Raw genomic sequence first — 19,278 nt, 5'->3', positions numbered from 1 at the left:
AGGCAGGTCTATCTATGGTAATTTTTTGGCAGCAATGGTTAGAATTGAGTATGCTTCCTTCACTAAGCAAGAGTCTACTGCAGTGACCTGGACAAGGCCTATGACAAGATTATGTGGTCATTCATAGAATATGTCATGAAATCATTGGGCTTTGGGTCTTGACTTTGTCAACCAGTCCAAACTGTAGGAGATGGTGGTCACTCGGAGCTATCATAGGATTGTAGGCTTTTTTGAAGTCAAAAGATCTATCAAATAGGGGTGCCCTCTTGCCCCCTTGTTATTCACCATCGGCTTGCACCCTCTAATCACTAAAGTTGAAGATAATGTTGCAAGAGGGGAGATACAAGGGTTGGCCCTACCTAGCAACAACCAGCTCTATTAGCAAAGTTATTTGCAAATGATTCGCTCCTCTTTTTAAAATCTTTCCCCCAAGTCATTTGGAAGGCTCTTGAGATTGTGTAGACGTTTGATATTGCCCTAGGGTCCAAATGCAATACTGAAAAATCAAGACTGATCTCTCTTTTAGAGGATGACTTATTCGTTCCATATTTTTGGACAGGAGAGATTGTCTCAAAAGGTAGGAGTTTTTGGCATCTAGGAGCCCCCTTGGGGGTGAGCTTAACACACAAACATTGGGGGTGGGCTTAACACACAAACAAAGGTTCTAATGGGTCTTAGACAAGGTTAGGAGCAAGATGAGAACAAGGGAGTATGTACTTTTGCCTTTCCCCAACCGGATCAAAGTGATCAAGTCCTTCATGACCCCTTACATTGCTTTTACCAGTCCACTCCTAAAAATAGCCAAATGTAACTGGAAAGAGTTTCTAAAATAGATTAAAATGTTTTTATGGAAAAATAACACCAAAGCCTCGACACCTTGGCAATGGGACAAATGGTACATAGTCGTGAGACCAGTGGAGCAAAGTGGTGTTGGGATCCTAAACCCTTCCATTCATGCGGATTCCCTTTGTGCCAAGTTTGTGGTTTTGATAGCAAATGTAATGGAAATCGCCTATGAACTTTGAGAATAGCGGAATTAAGAAAATTAGAATCAGCATTTTTGTGAGATTACTTTGAGAACATAGAAGGTGAACTTAATTGACAGTAGCAACATAAACATAGTACTTAATTAACTTGGCATGAACAATACTTTTGCAAGAGAGAGTATTAGAAAACATGACAAAGTTGAGGACCGGATTTACTTGGAGCCGGTCCCCCCTCCAAAAGGCGTTTGTATTATAGATTCTCCCATCAAGAGAGACTTGGTACAATACAATCTTTGTGTTCCTTGTGACTTAGGTGATGCAATGAAGATGGAAAGCTTCAAGCATCATGAGCATAACATAAACTTTGCAAAAAGCATTTACTATCCCAAGCCTCAATCCCAAGGCTTCAAAAACCTTCAAAGGTGGAGAGAGCTAGAAGGGAATGAGGGTAGGGAAGAGGAAGAAGAATCATTCATAGGAGAAAGAATTAGTTCCTCACTTATCATCACTCTTCTTGCTTAGCATAGCATAATAGCATAGTAATGAAGATGAATAATATGGAAAGCTTAAGCATTGAAGCATGGATCTTGGTTGGATTTTCATTCCATAGCCAAGAGTGTTGGTGTAGGCTCTCAACTTCTCAACAAGCTTGGAGAAGGAGATGGAGATCTTGCACTTTGCACTTCACACAATGAGTGTGTGTGTGTGTGTGTGTGTGTGGGGGGGGGGGGGGGAGGGGGGGGAGAATATACCCCCTCTCATGCTTGATCCACCTCTCTCTCTCTCTCTCTCTCTCTCTCTCTTTTATATTATTTAATTATATCATTTGGACATGTGTCCTCTTTTTCCTCTTTGAGAGAAAGAACTTAATTATTCATTTTTATGCATCTAAATTCTCATTGGACCTCTTTAAAGCCTATCCAATAGAATTCAAACACATCATGAGGGCCAAATGGGAAAGATCTTGACATGTGTCTTTAATGCTTCTTAAGATATCATGTTTGAATTGAACACTTCAAGCACCTTAGTCATTTAAGCGTAAAAATCATTTATGCCTCTTGAGAGATCATGTTTGAATTGAACACTTCAAGACCCTAAAAAGGGTTTTGTTGGCTTTAGAGCTTGTCCTTGAAACTCATAATGAAACGTTTAACAAGGCCGTCACTAACTCGCCGAAGGCGGCACTGCCTGATCAGCTCGGGGGGGGGGGGGAAGAGAGACAAAGAGAGAGAGCAGAAGAAGAAGAAGACGAAGAAGAACTCCTTACAAAGAAAATTGCATGAGAGAGAGAGAGCAGCAGCATACCTTGCGTTATTTTTATTGCAAGCATGGCTCCAAAGAAATGCTGAAAAATAGCGTCTTAAAATAGCTTCAAAAAGCTTGAAAGCTGTGTACAACATTTCATAGGCACCATCCCTATATCACTCCCTGCAAGCATGCAAGCAGACAGTGCCAACAAAATTGCACACAACAATTTCAACAAAAATAGGCACATTAAATTTAGAAAAAAATATGACACTAACTATTGTCATGTTTAAACATGACATAGAAGATGCAAGAAAAAAGAGTACAAATTTTTGGATGCCTACTCCTCTAATACAAATGGGTTCCCCCTAAGTGATCTACTCTACCTGATCTATTCCATTCTTATTGTATAGAATTTGGCCAAATTCTATTCTCCCGAGGCCTATCTTTGGGGTAAGATGCTAAAAAAATCACGGGCAAAAATCTACACCATGCAATCAAATGCCCATGTTGTTGCACATTATAGTCTCACTTGTTAAAAAAATAAAGCCATCGAGTCCCTGTCATATCACTGATCTACGCCCCTGCTTATGCCACCTACTACCAGCGTCTTCCACCATTGTATCTCCTGCCACGTCTATGACTTGCACGCGTGCTCCTCCTAGCTACCTTTGTCCATATTGCTTGGTTGCTCCACCTCACACACCTCTGCTACTATCCTTTTGTTTTTCTTTAGCTTCAACAAGCATCTTTTTAGGTACCCATTAAATAAACACTTCGAAAATCGTACCTACTTACTACCCTACCTACTACCCCTACCTGCTTCTTGGTCTGATTTGGAAAAAGTAATTAATTTGTTCTCGAGATTCCTTCAAAATCTAGCATTTGAAAGCAAAAAGGGAGCTCAGTCACCATTATCGCATATGCACACTCCTCAAACCCCACCAACATTGTATCTTCCCCCCTTGCCCGTCCCTCGCTGTGCAGAGCTACCTGCATGCTTCCTCTTCCCCTCGAAACCATGAAACCCGCTCCCCCCAAGTATTTCTCCCTCTTCGCATCCCCACCTCGGGAAAACTCTATGCAGATTTCACATGGCATATACCCATCGTCTGCAACTTGATGCACCCCATCGTCTCCAATAGCCCTTCCTCTTCATGAACGCCTTCCATGGAGTGCATCCATGGAGCGAGCCAAGAGCAGTGAGCCTCGAGCAAAAATGATAAATCAGTTGAGCACATAGAAGCGAGCACAAAGTAGCTTGAGACAACCCCACTGTAGTAAAATCAAGCCCCATGTATTTAGGGTTTAATACTTCTATGACAAATACTCCAGTGCACATAGAGAAAGACGATCCTAAAATCGCGAGAGAGAGAGAGAGAGAGAGAGAGAGAGAGAGAGAGAGAGAGAGAGAGAGAGAGAGAGAGAGAGAGAGAGAGAGAGAGAGAGAGGAAAATTTTTATAGACCTTCATGAATGTTAATACTCCCTAAGCAAAAATTGGTAGGGCAATGGAAAAATTGCATGCACCATGATTTCTTTTAAATCATGGGAAAAATTTATAGGGAGGAAAATTTGTAGAGAGCTTGTGTGTGTGTGTGTGTGTGTGTGTGTGTGTGTGTGTGTGTGTGTGTGTGTGTGTGTGTGTGTGTGCGCGTGCGTGCGTGCGTGCGTGCGTGCGTGCGTGCGTGCGTGCGTGCGTGTGTGTGTGTGTGTGTGTGTGTGTGTGTGTGTGTGTGTGTGAGAGAGAGAGAGAGAGAGAGCGGATTTGAGATGTACTACCTTTGCAAAAGGCCCAAATGATCTATGAGAGAAAAACATACATTAATCATACCTATGATACAATTATTTGAAACACGAATGAAACAAAAGAAACAACCTGAAAAGATTATGAGTGGTGGGTACAAAGTGAGATAGTGACAAGCTAGAGGGGGTTTGAAGTGTGTGTGTGTGTGTGAGAGAGAGAGAGAGTGACAGAGAGCATGCCATTCAAAGTTGACCATTGGAAAGCAATGGAGATTGCAATATAGACAAGAGAGAGTGCCATGGTAGAGTTGCAAAGTTTGCAAAACTCTTTGAATATGTTATGGATGAAATCTATCATATTCTTGAAGGAATAACCTAGAAAAAAAAAATGCTTTAGTACCTACCTCTTACAAAAAGTTTATGCTGATTCATTTCAAAAATTAGGTGCTGAGTGGGTTACAAAATGCACTAAGTAGGAGGAACTAAATAACTGCAGTGATCTATAGACTATAGGTTTTGCTATCTTGTCTACCCTTCCAAAAACAAAATAAGACATCACCCAGGCTATAGCCCTTATAGCTGATTAGGTTGGATTCTGACTGCCTTTGTTAGCATATCCTTAAGAATGGCCTTTGGAATTTGTGCTTGATGGATATGCATGTTGTTGTTGACATCTTGTCCAAGTACAATCAAGTACACAAAATAAAGATTCTTGCAAGCAAGAAAGGATGCTTTTTCTGCCAACCTGCCTTGAAAATCAATGCACGAACAAGATGGGACATTCTGAATTATAACTTCTATGCATGATGTAGGGGCTCTACTGTGACCTGTCAGTAGTTCTATGGTAAAAATCTCTTTCTCTTCTTCCACTTCTACGCGGCTTCCAGTCAATTTTGCTGACATTTCTAATGCTGCATCAACTTGAGCATAGGTAGCCTTCGATACCCCTGGTCGATAGGGATAATTTTGATCTTCATTTTTGTTGGCATGGGGATCTCTCTGATGCACTTCTTTGGGGATCAATGATTCCGTTGACACTCCAATCTCAAATCCTGCCTTCACAAGTGCACAAGCTTCTTGGATGTTGAGTTTGGTGCCCTTTGCAATAGGCCAAACATGCGGAGCGCATTCTGGTGGGTGTATGATGCTTGTGACCATTCTCCATGTATGCCTCACATCTGTGTTGCAAAAGTAGCAAAACTTTTGCTTCCGCCAAGAAGATAATTGACAGTCACTCCAAAAACATGGAGCTGGGTCTCCCGGTCTCTGCCTCAATCCACACTTCTTACCAGCTGTCCAATGGTTACACTCCACTCTACTTGATGTTGGTATCCTGCGAATAGCCCACTTTGTGTCATGGACATTTTTCTCTAGAGCTTGCAACAATTCACTGCATGGTTGCTCATGTGCAGCATTTGACGTCTTATCTTGCGTGACATAATTATACTCAGGCCTGTGGCTACAAATGCTTGTATCCATATCCATTAATGGTCGCTTGGCACGCATTGTCCTCTTCTCACCCTTGAAATTAACTCTGTTATTGAACATTGGAGTACCCATGGAAGCATCATCCACTGCCCTAGAGGTGGCTGCTGGTGATGGACTAGTCTGCATCCTTGACATGGCTCTGTCAACTAAAATTTCCAATGTTGGCCCCCCTCCAATATATTTACCATCCAAGAAGGCTAGACGCCGAGCACACTGAAGATAGGCATTAATAAGATCAGTGACACATGCATCATAAAGACTAATTTTTTGCTTGTACCCCTCTCCAGCCAACCAACTTGCATGTTTTCTCTCAGAGAGGTTGGTCCTTGGAATCAATGCATTCATTATGGGCTCCCCATCCTTGACCATCATATGTCCCCAATGGCTAACCCTGAAATGCCACCAACTCAACCAACTATCTAGCTTTGGTATGTTTTTATCTATTGTCTTGCCTGTTGCCCACTAGCTCCTAATCCTACGAAATTGCTCGAGTGCCGCATCTGTTTTTTCAGACAATCTCCACTTCTCACACATCTCTTTATGCTTTGATTGGTACTGGGAGTGGATATACCTCTGTGTGTGCACCCTCAAATTATCCTCCCAGTGCCATAGACAAGACCTTTCCCTACCCACCATTTCCTTCTTGTCCCCGAACACATATCTCACTGCATTCCAATTTGCTCCTGCCTCATCTGACATGAATCCTTGAAAATTGGTTGGCCTATCTGTGTGCTCAATCATAACCTGGTTCATAGATTCCCAAAACATTATTTGTGCTTCCTCATCCTCTTCTTTGAACTCACATGTGGCAATAGTTAGAAGCTCTCCAATCCTAATAACATTACAATTAGTATCCACATCCACTTATTTGTTTTTTAATACTTATTTGTTACTTACGTGTGATCATAAACATGTGCTCCCATTGTGTGCCGGCCTCCTTCTATTCGATGGACATGGTCAAAACAAACCCATGATAATCAGAGGTCTTCATGTCCATCTCTATCCATCCTTCTGACCACATCTACTCCTGAACCTGGGCCAGTAGTAGACATCTTGAATATGAAGGACCGCTCTTGTGATGTTGATGCTTGCAACAGAAATTGAGAGCCATGGAAGAACTGAAAGTGGCACTTTCTCTTTGGTTCAAGAATTGCATCATATCCATCACCCATTGGTCGAGTGGTCCTTCTACGCTGCATCACCATTTGCTTTACCCTACAACATACATAATCATGGGTGAACCAATTTTTCAAGAATACAAGTGTTTTGGTGCTTATAAGTTGAAAACTTACTTCTTCATGTTGACAAGGGTAAGCAATTCTTGGGACATCTCATGGACCTCCTTCTCACTTATAAAATCCCCACTTGTAATATTGTCATCTGTGAAGGCCTTGAGCACCATCTCTCTAGCCAATATCATTTGTACCTTCCTAGGGCCTGCTCTATTGTCCATTGTCACTGCCTTTACTAAGGCTTTTATGTTCCGAATTGATGCTCTAGACATTCCCTTAGGGACGATGTGTTTGTGCTTGCCATGGTGCATAAATAGCCTACTATGGCAAGAATCCCTAGGCATAAAGTAGTAAACTGTTGCTGGACAATCTTTCACACACATGGGAACATGCTTGCAAAAAAAGCATTCTAAATTTCCATAGCTCCCCATGGCTAGGCAGCCATTCTTTGGGAGCTTGGACAACTGACCATTCCAATGTTGCTTGTTAGTTTGATTAGTTCCGCTCCTAAATGAGCATCGCTCATTCATACATTGGAAAACCCCTCCACAAAAACTCTTCCTAAGGACAAAAGATTTTTGAGTTCTTGTCTGAGTTTGTGGTTTTGTCCACAAATTTCCCTCATACTTTTGCTCCATACCCTCCATTGCCTTCCCCTCAATCATTTCATAGATGCAGAATTCTTGGTAGGTTTTTGGTAGATCTTTGACCTTGCCCTTGTATTCACACTCTTGCATAATAGTGTGAAGCACATCATTGGGACGGAGTGTACGGATGATCTGGAATGCAGAAACTGCTGTCTCAAAATTTAGAGTTTCTTCATCTAGCTTATCAAATTCAACATGATCTTCATTTTCCTCATCATCATCAATTTGTCTGCAAGAGAGCAAAAAAAATAGTGAAGAATTGTTCAAATTCAAACCTTCCAAAATGATCTTGGACTTACATGCACTTACATTGGTGCAGGTGATGGACCAATTGGAGATGAATCAGGGTCTGAAAGATGTCTTCTAGTCTTGCAGTGTAATTTTTAGATAATGATTCCTCCAAGATGAAGTATGCCTCCATATAAACCCCCGCATAGGTGGGAAGAGGTGCCAAAACATTAAACTCTTGTCCCTCCTGAACAAGAGCCTCGACAATGACCCTAGTTGTACCACACAACTTCTCTTGCAGGAGCTTGACGGGAAGGAGGCATTTTCCATGGATGAATGGAATGTTGATGGACTGTCCGGACACAGATTGCAAGAAAATTTTAGCTTCCCTGCATAAAAGAGAACTTTCAATCAGATCAACACCATATCCATAGTTAATAATTTTGAGTAAATTGAACACGTGTCAAGTCAATCTGTACCAACAATTCTGTAAAGTTAACAATTTCACATTCATTCAAAAACACTACTATCTCAATCCGAGTTTTTTTAAAAAATGAAATTCTGACAAATTCTTAAAAAATGTTAATCTTGAGAAATGTTTTAAAAAACGTTAATCTAGCGAAATGGTTGTAAAAGTTAATAATTTCACAGACATTCGAAAACACTACTATCAATTCCAGTTTTTTTTAAAAATGAAATTCTGAGAAATGTTTAAAAAATGTTAATCTTGAGACATGTTTAAGAATACATTAATATGGAGAAACGGTTGAAGAAAGTTAGTTTGGTTTTTTAATTATATTCTACTTTTCAAAACATTTTTATTGCCCTTCAAATGTTCAACTTTTGAAATGCACACTGCTTATTCTTAATCGTTCATATTGTTTGCCTGGTTTCCATCCTTTGCAACGCCATGAGGAAGGCAAGGCTCTTGCAAACGTCGCCACTGGCCAAATACTTCCACCCCTTGAGCCCCAAGAAAACAGCAAAAGTAAGCTTAACCTTTTGATTTAAGGACCATCTTTCTCAAATCTTTAAGCACGCTGAGCGCGCATAAAGATCTGAGAAAAGAGAAGGTGAATTTGACAGCAAATGAGAGCATTTGAGTTGAGCGTAGGTGTGAGAGGAATGGAAGATTCCTGTTGCTGTGTGTATTGAGCTGTTGCTGTGTGTATTGAGCAGGTGGTAACACTGTTGAAGCTTGCATCACTACTAGTTCGTGGTAGCAACAGAGCTCAGAGAGAGAGAGAGAGAGAGAGAGAGAGAGAGAGAGAGAGAGAGAGAGAGAGAGAGAGAGAGAGAGAGAGAGAGAGAGAGAGAGAGAGAGAGATCCTATGAGAGACACTATTTATAGTAAAGCTCCCTTAACACCTCAAACAGCGTGAGATGCAGAGTGTGAGTTGTCGATGGAGAACTGGAGAGCAAAGCCAGGAGGGGTCAGCGTGACTGCGAATGGAGAACACACACACACACACACACACACACAGAGTCACTTACATGTTTGCAGAAAGAACAGCTAGATTCTTCACATAAAGCTCCAGGAGAATGGAGAAGAGCAAAATGATAAGTGGTAGTATAGAGGTAGTGCGAGATTTGTAAAGTGATAAATGTGCCAGCTGTAATGATTTCAACTCGCCATAATGACTCCAACACACCACAACTACCCATAATTTAGTTAATGGCTGGAGCGAGATTCGTGGTGATAAATGTGTCGACCGTAATGATTTTAACTTGCCATAATGACTCTAACGCAACACAACTACCCATAATGTAATTAATGGCTGATGTTGTCCTTTCCAATGTGTCCGATTCAGTCATTCATATGGCTTTAAACTAGATTTCATATAATCGAGAATTTTCATTCTTTCAAAGTGTTTATGCACTTCACAAGATCGAATTGTGAGGATGGTAAGTGTGAGGCAGATATTATGAGTATGGTAACTATGCCTAAGAGAAGGAAAATTGTGCAGGGTGCAGGGGATTCTGGAGCAACATACAAGAGAAGAGATAGACCATCAAAGCAGGACAACTTCAATAGGTCAATTGCAAGAGCAGGTAATCAAGAGCATTCTCAAGTAAGTCAAATGGATGCTGAAGATGTTGAGGAAAATGGTGGTGCTGAGGAGCTGGTTGATAGTATTGTTCATGACTTGGAGCAAGAAAACGTTGAGAATGTAGTGGATCAAGTTGCTATTGAGAGAGAGGAGCAGGGAGCTGATACTCAGAGAACTCAGGAAGATGATCAGAGTGAGGAGGTGGTAGTTGAGAAACATGACCAGGTGACTAAGGGGCAACGTGATGATGAGGTGATTGAGGGGCAACATGATGAGGAGGAGGGGCAACATGATGATGAGGTGACTGCGGGGCAAGATGATGAGGAGGAGGGGCAACATGATGATGAGGTGACTGAGGGGCAACATGATGATGAGGTGACTGAGGGGCAACAAGATGATGAGGTGACAGAAGGCCAGAATATCTCCAATCTTGCAGGGGGGAGAAGAAACAAATTAGAGGTGTTTGGTAAGATCCTTGAGATCTCTACACCACAGGCATTCCTTGAAAGAATCAGAGTCACATTTTCTGGACCACCCCCTAGGATCCCATTATGCAGGTTACTATCTAGTGAAGCCATTAGAAAAGTAATCCCTTCTACCGAAAGATCACTCACAAGAAGTTTTATTAAGATGGGAGGATATCTTGAGAGCAAGGGAGCCTTTACTGTCTCCATTATTGATCTAGAGGGGGAGGAGACACCAATCACTCAAGAAAGGATAGATTCTTGGGATGACTGCTGGAAAACAATTAATGAAAGATTTGAGAGGTCCCTTGATTTAGAGACAGAGTGGGGACCCTACTTGAAAGGAAAGATGGTCCATGACCTGGATGGCAACAATCGTCTGCATGCATGGATGGAATGCATTAGACAAGGTATTCTTTAACTTAATCTCCTTTAAGAACTTTTGTTGTGTTGATTGCACTATTTTAATATAATTGTACAATTATGCAATACAGGGTTTGAGAACGACCTGTCTAGACATTGCTCTGTGGTCTACCACTTTTTGCAGTTTGCAAAGACTGATGTGGGGGAATTAATGTTTTCCTTGGCAAGATTGAACAAGTAAGATGATGTTGGGCATCTACTATTCTCCTTGAAAATTTTAATTGTTGTCTTGGAGTTATTGATATTCTTTTTTGTTTTAATGCTACGGGATGAACGAGTATGCATATGTGCCAACCACATTTGGAGATAGGTTGTTCCAATTGAGAAGGCTAGGAGAGGCAGACAAGACTACTCTCTTGGATGGTTTGTCTATTAAAGACAGAGCATGGGTGGAGAAAGAAATGCAGGTTGTTTCATCTCGGGGGGAAAAGGAGCTGGTTTACACTCCCTGTGCAAATAATGACATGGTTGCTCTTTAAGGATGAGATGGAACAGAAGATTGAAGAGTTGGCTAAGGGAATGGATGAAACTGGTAGGGCCAAGGTGATAAAGAAGATGGAGATTCCCTGTAGGGGAAAGACCTCCAAGTATGCAAGGATTGCAGATCCTGCAAATGGAGAGAAGTTTTGGTGTGCTACTCTGTCCTTGCCTTGGCATGAACCGAGTGCGCATATTGCGACTGAAGAGAAACTCAACATGATTGGAAATGCTTGCATAACAGATGTGGATAAGGCACACATTTTGAAATTGTTAGATAGCTCACAAGTATCAATTCGATCCTTGGAGTGCCTTCCCAATGACAAAGCTAAAGTTAGGGACTGGCTCCACATGTATTGCTTTTGGCTGCAAGTCAATCAATATGGTCTAGGTCTATTACTAGACATTCAAAATGCTTATCGAGTAAGGCTGCCATTGGAACATCGATTCAGCAACTTTGTCATGCTTTGCCGAAGAAAGTACTTCAATAGAGCATTTCGCGTTGTGGAAGGTGGCATTAAGTCGACCAATGCCATGAATGAGCAACCCGGATTACACAATGCAACCCGTCGAGCTGTTTATAGGTTTGTTAATTTGTATGGTTCAATTTTTTACTCCTCATTAAACTAGTACTCAGTAGTTGGTGTGTGTTTAGATGGCTACTCAAGGAGATTGCACAACACATGCTTGATGAGATGCCCCCCTTGGCAAGTGTATGGACATATGCAGATAACCCTACGTTCATGTATTCCGATGTGAAGCTTGGAAGGGTAAGCGATGCATTACATTGCATTTTTTATGTTAACTCTTAATGCATAGGGAGATTATGCTAAATAATAGTTGTTGATTGTGCAGTCCTTGTCCACCATAGAGAAAGCCAAGTGTCCGTGGTGGCTAGACATGGTTAAGAACCATGTTCCGGATGAGGAGTTGGAATTATTTCAGCAACATAAAGTAGCCCTTCAACTTACAACTACTACGAATAGTGTCCTGGAAGAGGAGACGACGGCAACTTCTCAAGTAGTAGCATCCACTGCATCAGCATCATTTCGTAAGACACTTCCTATAAATCTTGGTAGGGAAGTCGTACATAGGGCATTACAAGCAAACAAGGCTATAGAGGATGGCAAGATGCAAGGGCAACATCAAAGCGCAAGTAGCAGTGGAGAGCTAAGAGAAAATGATGACATAATCAATGAAACATTGGAACCTACAGGTAGTGTTGATGCCTTTGCTTTGTCTATCTAATATGATCCATGGAGTGTTGTGATTGTTGATACATTTTCTTAAATCTAAAGGCTTTGATTTGTAGGCACTATTTATGTTTTCAACATTTCTGTTGAAGAGCTTGTTCATATTATTGAATATCCCCAACAAGCAGAGCAAATGGGGCTTGAGGTGTTAGAGGCCTTCAATGTAGTTTGTAGCCAAGGCACTGTGAAGGGCACTCAGCTAGACTTGTGCATAGACCTCATATTTGCAGATTTTCCATCTAACGTGGCTGTCAAGGGATGCTTTTGCAATAAAGTTCCGTTTTGGAACAAGATAGTGGATAACCTGTATGACACCACATTTCAGCTTGCAGACTCATGCTTGAGTGATAGGGGGTTTTTTGTTTGTTTGTACACCATGGAGGAAGGGGTGAAAGTCGAGCAAGCTGGCAAGCAAAAAGGGTTTAAGATATATCATCGTCAGGTTGTGAGATGCACACCACCTATTGGAAAGAGGTTGGGACCCATTGTCACACAGGTACAAGTAATTGATTCTTGATTTAATGTGCAATAGAATTTAGTGTGGCATCCTATTCTTTAATGACATGTATGACATAAAGCTTTCTATTTGAATAGGTGAATTGCTTGATCTTGTCTGCTTTTGTTCGTTGTTCGACAACTTGTGTGTATCGTATACATCATGATCAGTTGCCAGAATTGAAACTTGGTGGTGACCTTCAATTTGGACAGGACTTTATCTTCGATATGTGAGTTGACTCTATCATTTACTTGTTTATATGCCTAATCCATCATTTATATATATATATGCCATTAAAGTAAGTAAAATGTGTATTCAATGTCAGAGTACCTGAAGCAGATTTAGTAAAGAGGAAAGGAAAGCCATGGAGGGGTGGTTATCAAAGAGGTCAAAAGCTTGTGAAGTACATAATCGCACTTTTTAGCCGTCCACAGGATGTAGTCCTTGACATATTTGCTGGCACGGGTACACTTGGCTTGGCAGCTGGCTTCATGGATAGACATGTCATTATGTTGGAGAGGGATGAGCGCATATATGATCGCTTGTTAAAGCCATTTGGAGTCAAGGTATGTTAGGAGTAGGTTCGTTGAAAATTATAAGTTGATTGACAAGAGGGTATGTATTAAGCAATTGTGTATTTTTTTGCAGATGGATTGATTTTAAAGGGTCGCAATGTAGTTGAAGATTGGATCCAGCCAAGCTTCACATTTTCTTTTTGCTATTCTCTTAGATGATTGTGCTCAAACTTAGACTCACTGGCAGTGTTGTAGATTTCTTCAAAACTACCTTTCTTTTATGGTTGTATAAGAACGGTCGAATATGGTACTCGTGTGTTTGATGGTTGTATAAGAACAGTCGAATATGGTACTCGTGTGTTTGATGGGGCTGTTTTTTGGGATAAAAACGCTAATTCTTTAGGCTGATTTGGGGCTAATCTGGGGCTGTTTTTTTGGGCTAAAATCGCTAATTTTGTAGGCTGATTTGGTGGCAGATTTGGGGCTGTTTTTTGGGGCTAAAAACGCTAATTCTTTAGGCTGATTTGGTGGCGGATTTGGGGTTGTTTTTTGGGCTAAAAACGCTAATTCTTTAGGCTGATTTGGTGGCTGATTTGGGGTTGATCTTGTCTGGGATGTCGTCTCATGGAGTGCATTGACTACGGATATGCCCAACATAAGCGAAAAAGGCAAGGAAGCTTAGGGTTGTTTTGAGCATATGCAATGCAAGGACGCCTCTCCAAATGCGATCACCTAATCTTGCATCTTCACGGCATATGCCATTACGCAAGACACTAATATGGGCAAAATAGTTCAGATGATATTGTTAGTCAAGGGCTATTGAAAAACGATGTCTTTCTTGGAATTGCCTTGGTCGACGTGTATGCCAAATGTGCTCTATCTCAGCAAGCACAAAAGGTGGTCGAGGATTGCTTGTCAGGGATGTCGTCTCATGCAGTGCACTGATTGCGGGATATGCCCAACACGAAAAAGGCCAAAAAGCTTTAGGGCTGTTTTTAGCATATGCAATGCGAGGACTTCTCATGGAATGCACTGATTGCGTGATATTCTCAACACACGAAAGGCCACGAATAGGAGCTAAAAACGCTGATTTTCTGGGCTGATTTGATGGATCATTTAGAGGCTAAAAACGCTAAGTTTTAGGGCTGATTTGGTGGTTGATTAGGAACTGATCTTGTCTGGATGTCGTCTCATGGAGTGCAGTGACTGCGGGGTATGCCCAACACGAGAGGGAAAGGCGAGGAAGCTTAGGACTGTTTTCAACATATGCAATGCAAGGACGTCTCTCCAAATGCGATCGTCTACGCTTGCATCTTCAAGACATGTGGCATTATGCAAGAGGCTAATATGGGTGAAAGAATTTCGATCATATTGTTAGGCAAACATTTCTGGAAAAAGATGTCGTGCTTGGCATTGCCTTGGTCAACATGTAAGCGAAACGTGCTCCACCTCAGCAAGCACCAAAGGTGGTCGAGGAGTTGCTTGTCAGGTATGTCATCTCATATAGTGCACTAATTGCGAGATATGCCCAACATGGGAAAGTCCAAAACAGGGAGCTAAAAATTGCTGTAATTTTGGGCTGTTTAGATAGCGGATTTGGGGCTGATCTGGGGCTGTTTTTTTGGGCTAAAAACGCTAATTTTTTAGGTTGATTTGGTAGCTGATCTGGGGCTGTTTTCTTGGTCTAAAAACGCTAATTTTCTAGGCTGATTCGGTGGCGGATTTGGGGCTGATCTGGAGCTATTTTTTTGGGCTAAAAACGCTAATTCTTTAGGCTGATTTGGTGGCTGATCTTGTCTGGGATGTCGTCTCATGGAGTGCATTGACTACGGATATGCCCAACATAAGCGAAAAAGGCGAGGAAGCTTAGGGATGTTTTGAGCATATGCAATGCAAGGACGCCTCTCCAAATGCGATCACCTAATCTTGTATCTTCACGGCCGCTATGCCATTACGCAAGACACTAATATGGGCAAAATAGTTCAGATGATATTGTTAGTCAAGGGCTATTGAAAAACGATGTCTTTCTTGGAATTGCCTTGGTCGACGTGTATGCCAAATGTGCTCTACCTCAGCAAGCACAAAAGGTGGTCGAGGAGTTGCTTGTCAAGGATATCGTCTCATGGAGTGCACTAATTGCGGGATATGCCCAACACGAAAAAGGCCAAAAAGCTTAGGGATGTTTTTAGCATATGCAATGCGAGGACTTCTCATGGAATGCACTGATTGTGTGATATTCTCAACACAGGAAAGGCCAAGAATAGGAGCTAAAAACGCTGATTTTTTGGGCTGATTTGATGGATCATTTAGAGGCTAAAAACGTTGAGTTTTAGGGCTGATTTGGTGATTAGGGACCGATCTTGTCTGGATGTCGTCTCATGGAGTGCATTGACTGCGGGATATGCCCAACACGAGAGGGGAAGGCGAGGAAGCTTAGGACAGTTTTCAGCATATGCAATGCAGGGACATCTCTCCAAATGCGATCGTCTACGCTTGCATCTTCAAGACATGTGGCATTATGCAAGAGGCTAATATGGGTGAAAGAATTTCGATCATATTGTTAGTCAAACATTGCTGGAAAAAGATGTCGTGCTTGGCATTGTCTTGGTCAACATGTAAGCGAAACGTACTCCACCTCAGCAAGCACCAAAGATGGTCGAGGAGTTGCTTGTCAGGTATGTCATCTCATGTAGTGCACTAATTGCGAGATATGCCCAACACGGGAAAGTCCAAAACTAAGAGCTAAAAATGCTGTAATTTTGGGCTGATTTGATGGCGGATTGGGGCTGATCTAGGGCTGTTTTTTTGGGCTAAAAACGCTAAGTTTTTAGGTTGATTTGGTAGCTGATTTGGGGCTGATGTGGGGCTGTTTTCTTGGTTTAAAAACGCTAATTTTTTAGGCTGATTTGGTGGCGGATTTGGGGCTGATCTGGGGCTATTTTTTTGGGCTAAAAACGCTAATTCTTTAGGCTGATTTGGGGCTGATCTTGTCTGGGATGTCGTCTCATGGAGTGCATTGACTACGGATATGCCCAACATAAGCGAAAAAGGCGAGGAAGCTTAGGGCTGTTTTGAGCATATGCAATGCAAGGACGCCTCTCCAAATGCGATCACCTAATCTTGCATCTTCACGGCCGCTATGCCATTACGCAAGACACTAATATGGGCAAAATAGTTCAAATGATATTGTTAGTCAAGGGCTATTGAAAAACGATGTCTTTCTTGGAATTGCCTTGGTTGACGTGTATGCCAAATGTGCTCTATCTCTGCAAGCACAAAAGGTGGTCGAGGAGTTGCTTGTCAAGTATGTCGTCTCATGGAGTGCACTGACTACAACATATGCCCAACACGGGAAAGGCCAAAAAGCTTAGGGTTGTTTTTAGCATATGCACTACGAGGACATCTCTCCAAATGCGGTCACCTATGCTTGCATTTGAAGGACATGTGGCATTATGCAAGAGGCTATTATGGGTGAAAGAATTCCAATGATATAGTTAGTCATGCATTACTGAAAAACGATGTCATGCTTGGCATTGCCTTGCTCAACTAATATGGGCGAAATAATTCAGATGATATTGTTAGTCAAGGGCTATTGACAAACGATTTAGTGCTTGGCATTGCCTTGGTTGACATGTATGCCAAATACGCTCTATGAAAATGTTATATAATGGACTTGGGAGTTGGTTGAGTCTCTTACAGTGTTTTATGGCTCTCTAGCTTTTATAGACATGTAGAATGTCTTACTGTATTTAACTCATGAGCAATATATAGGTTTCTCACCAAACTTGCCATCTCCTTCCAACTAGGATTTTTTGTGCATGCCGCTCGCCCCTATTGCACTTAGATTCTTGATGGTATTAGTTGCTCGCTCTCATGGGCTCGCTCAACGGCCACCCCCCCCTTCCATGTCCCTCCCTCCCCCCCCCCTATGTAGCATGGTACTCCTCCCATCTGTCTTTCTCTCTCTCTTGTCATTGACGACACTTGGTTCTTGCCGCTTCTTGTCCTACAACACCATTTGATTAACCATACAATCATCGCACCATCCAACACACATGTTTTCCATTGTTCCAGAAAAGATCTCTAGCACTCTCTACCTTTGTCAACATCGCAAATGGCATTTGTTTGATTAGCTCGAACCTGGAGATATCCCTTCAAGGGATGGCTCCACTGAACTATAGGTCTCACTAGACGTGGAATTGAGCACGCATCGGTTGAGCTGATCTTTCAAAGAATTCAACGCTATCCATCCCAACCGTCGTAGGTCAGAACCTGCAGTACAAAAAAAAGCTCTTGCTGCTGCTCCCCCACCCCCTGCAGCACCATCGAGCCACGTGGCCAATTTATGCGTGCTTCCCTCCAAGCCACCTGCTACCAGGCTGTCGAGCGACAGCTGCCACACTTTTCTAACAAAATCCCACGTGCCAAGTCATCACCCTTTTCCTCCTTGCTCCTCATGACATCTTGTGAAATTCTCATTAATCAACCACCTCAAAAACGTTTGCCACTTTAAGGTCCTTGTGTCTTCTTTTTATTTATTTTTGGCATTTTGAAACATGCTTAGAGGAGCTAAGGGAGCGACACATAAATTTTTGAATGACTTTTGTTAGCTCGTAAATGGGTTCATCATTTAAGGCATCATAAAACTTCATCACATGATCATTTTTTTCCCTTGGGATTTGGCAGCAGCTCCCCCTTCGCTTTGAAGGAATCATGTTAAGTATGGAGTCTGATTCTCAAGCCCCAGTCCTAAGTATCAAAATATTTCCTTTTTGTCGAAATATCTTGGCTAGACAGTGGCTGATGGATACATGGTTGATGGACGGTGGTCTTGATAGTGCTCTATGGCCAAGATGCATCTACACATGGGTGGTGGCAAGGGTGGCCCATAGAGACTCTTCGGCATTTATAAAAGGGGGCCTCGTCTACACATGATGTAGAAGCTCAAAGTGCAAGCTAGAGAGAGAATCGGGCAAGACGACCATTGAGGCTTCCAATCTCTCTGTAAATTACTTCAAATTTGAAGCATAAAGTTAATGAGTGGCTACTTTTTCATGGATGTAGCTCACACTTGGGTGCACCACGTATATCTCGTGTATGTTCTCTCTCTCTCTCTCTCTCTCTCTCTCTCTCTCTCTCTCTCTCTCTCTCTCATGATATATCTCTACTCAATAAGTTTATCACCCTAATTGCTACTTTTAGTAATCCTATCAATTGGTATTAAAGAAAGGTTTATTAGTAGCTAATACATATAAAGGAAAGTATTCCTTGAATTGAGTGAGAGTGATAGCAAAGGAGTGTAAGCTCAAGATTGAAAAATTCAATGACAAGAATTACCAACATTGGAAGATGCAAATTAAAGATTATCTCTACCAAAGAGATCTCTATTTGCCATTGAGAGGATTTGCAAAGGAACGTGTAGAAAAAGCAAATGAATCTTGGAATGTCCTTGATCGAAAGGTGTTGGGAACAATTAAGCTTTGCTTGGCATTCAACGTTTCAAAGAAGACCACAGAGGACTTAATGAGTTGCTTGAAGCCCTCTACAAGAAACATCCACATCAAACAAGGTATTTCTCATGAACCGATTGTTCCATCCCCCAAATACACATATGCAAAATTATATTTGGTGTAATCTTGAAAATACTTCTTGTGGAGTGTTGCATGGAACGAAGCCCCAAAGTCTACTACCCAAGAATTTGACACATTGTTCAACGAAAGAATTAGAGCATGTTGCTCTACTTTACCTACCACATTGGTTTTTGATATTGGCCTACTATCTTGAGACATTGACTCCTTCTTCTTCTTGGACCAGCAATCCTTTTTGACATGGCCCTCCTTAATGTAATTCCAATACTCCAAAATTGACTGTGTACGTGACCCGTTACACTTTGAGTGATCACGACCCCTTTGGTTCCTACATCTCTTCCTTGGTCTTCCTCTAGTTTCTATTGACAATGCATCACTTGATGTTTCTCATGTGCTCCTTTTTTGTGTTTCCTCACTTAAGACAACACCCACAAAATCAT

The 19,278-nt window shown here is 41.8% G+C and overlaps 2 protein-coding genes and 1 pseudogene across 2 annotated transcripts; 1 reads left to right on the top strand and 2 right to left on the bottom strand.

Annotated features, from left to right (window-relative positions):
* Positions 1-4,549: 4,549 nt before the first annotated feature.
* On the bottom strand, positions 4,550-5,482 carry LOC147438570 (uncharacterized). The gene has a single exon (XM_086484142.1). The coding sequence runs from the start codon at positions 5,480-5,482 to the stop codon at positions 4,550-4,552; it is 933 nt and encodes a 310-aa protein (XP_086340268.1).
* A 959-nt stretch (positions 5,483-6,441) lies between these two features.
* LOC147438569 (uncharacterized) lies at positions 6,442-8,085 on the bottom strand (annotated as a pseudogene).
* A 1,360-nt stretch (positions 8,086-9,445) lies between these two features.
* On the top strand, positions 9,446-13,615 carry LOC147438568 (uncharacterized). Its single transcript, XM_086484141.1, has 10 exons — positions 9,446-10,496; positions 10,581-10,686; positions 10,820-10,916; positions 11,005-11,096; positions 11,642-11,756; positions 11,842-12,202; positions 12,299-12,735; positions 12,834-12,964; positions 13,061-13,301; positions 13,384-13,615. Exons 1-10 carry the CDS (start codon positions 9,446-9,448, stop codon positions 13,390-13,392), a joined length of 2,640 nt encoding a protein of 879 aa, XP_086340267.1. The 3' UTR covers positions 13,393-13,615.
* The last annotated feature ends 5,663 nt before the right edge of the window (positions 13,616-19,278 follow it).

The sequence above is a fragment of the Adiantum capillus-veneris genome, chromosome 16, assembly GCF_014529385.1.
Source record: "Adiantum capillus-veneris isolate H3 chromosome 16, ASM1452938v2, whole genome shotgun sequence".
Lineage (NCBI taxonomy): Eukaryota > Viridiplantae > Streptophyta > Polypodiopsida > Polypodiales > Pteridaceae > Adiantum > Adiantum capillus-veneris.
This window is presented reverse-complemented; position numbering and strand designations above follow the sequence as displayed.

Excerpts from the sequence above, each read along its gene's own strand:
- LOC147438570 (XM_086484142.1), bottom strand. The coding sequence starts at position 5,482 with ATGCGTGCCAAGCGACCATTAATGGATATGGATACAAGCATTTGTAGC.
- LOC147438568 (XM_086484141.1), top strand. The coding sequence starts at position 9,446 with ATGCACTTCACAAGATCGAATTGTGAGGATGGTAAGTGTGAGGCAGAT. Across the intron at positions 11,757-11,841 it reads CCGATGTGAAGCTTGGAAGG|TCCTTGTCCACCATAGAGAA; the intron begins GTAAGCGATGCA and ends TTGATTGTGCAG. Across the intron at positions 12,965-13,060 it reads CAGGACTTTATCTTCGATAT|AGTACCTGAAGCAGATTTAG; the intron begins GTGAGTTGACTC and ends ATTCAATGTCAG.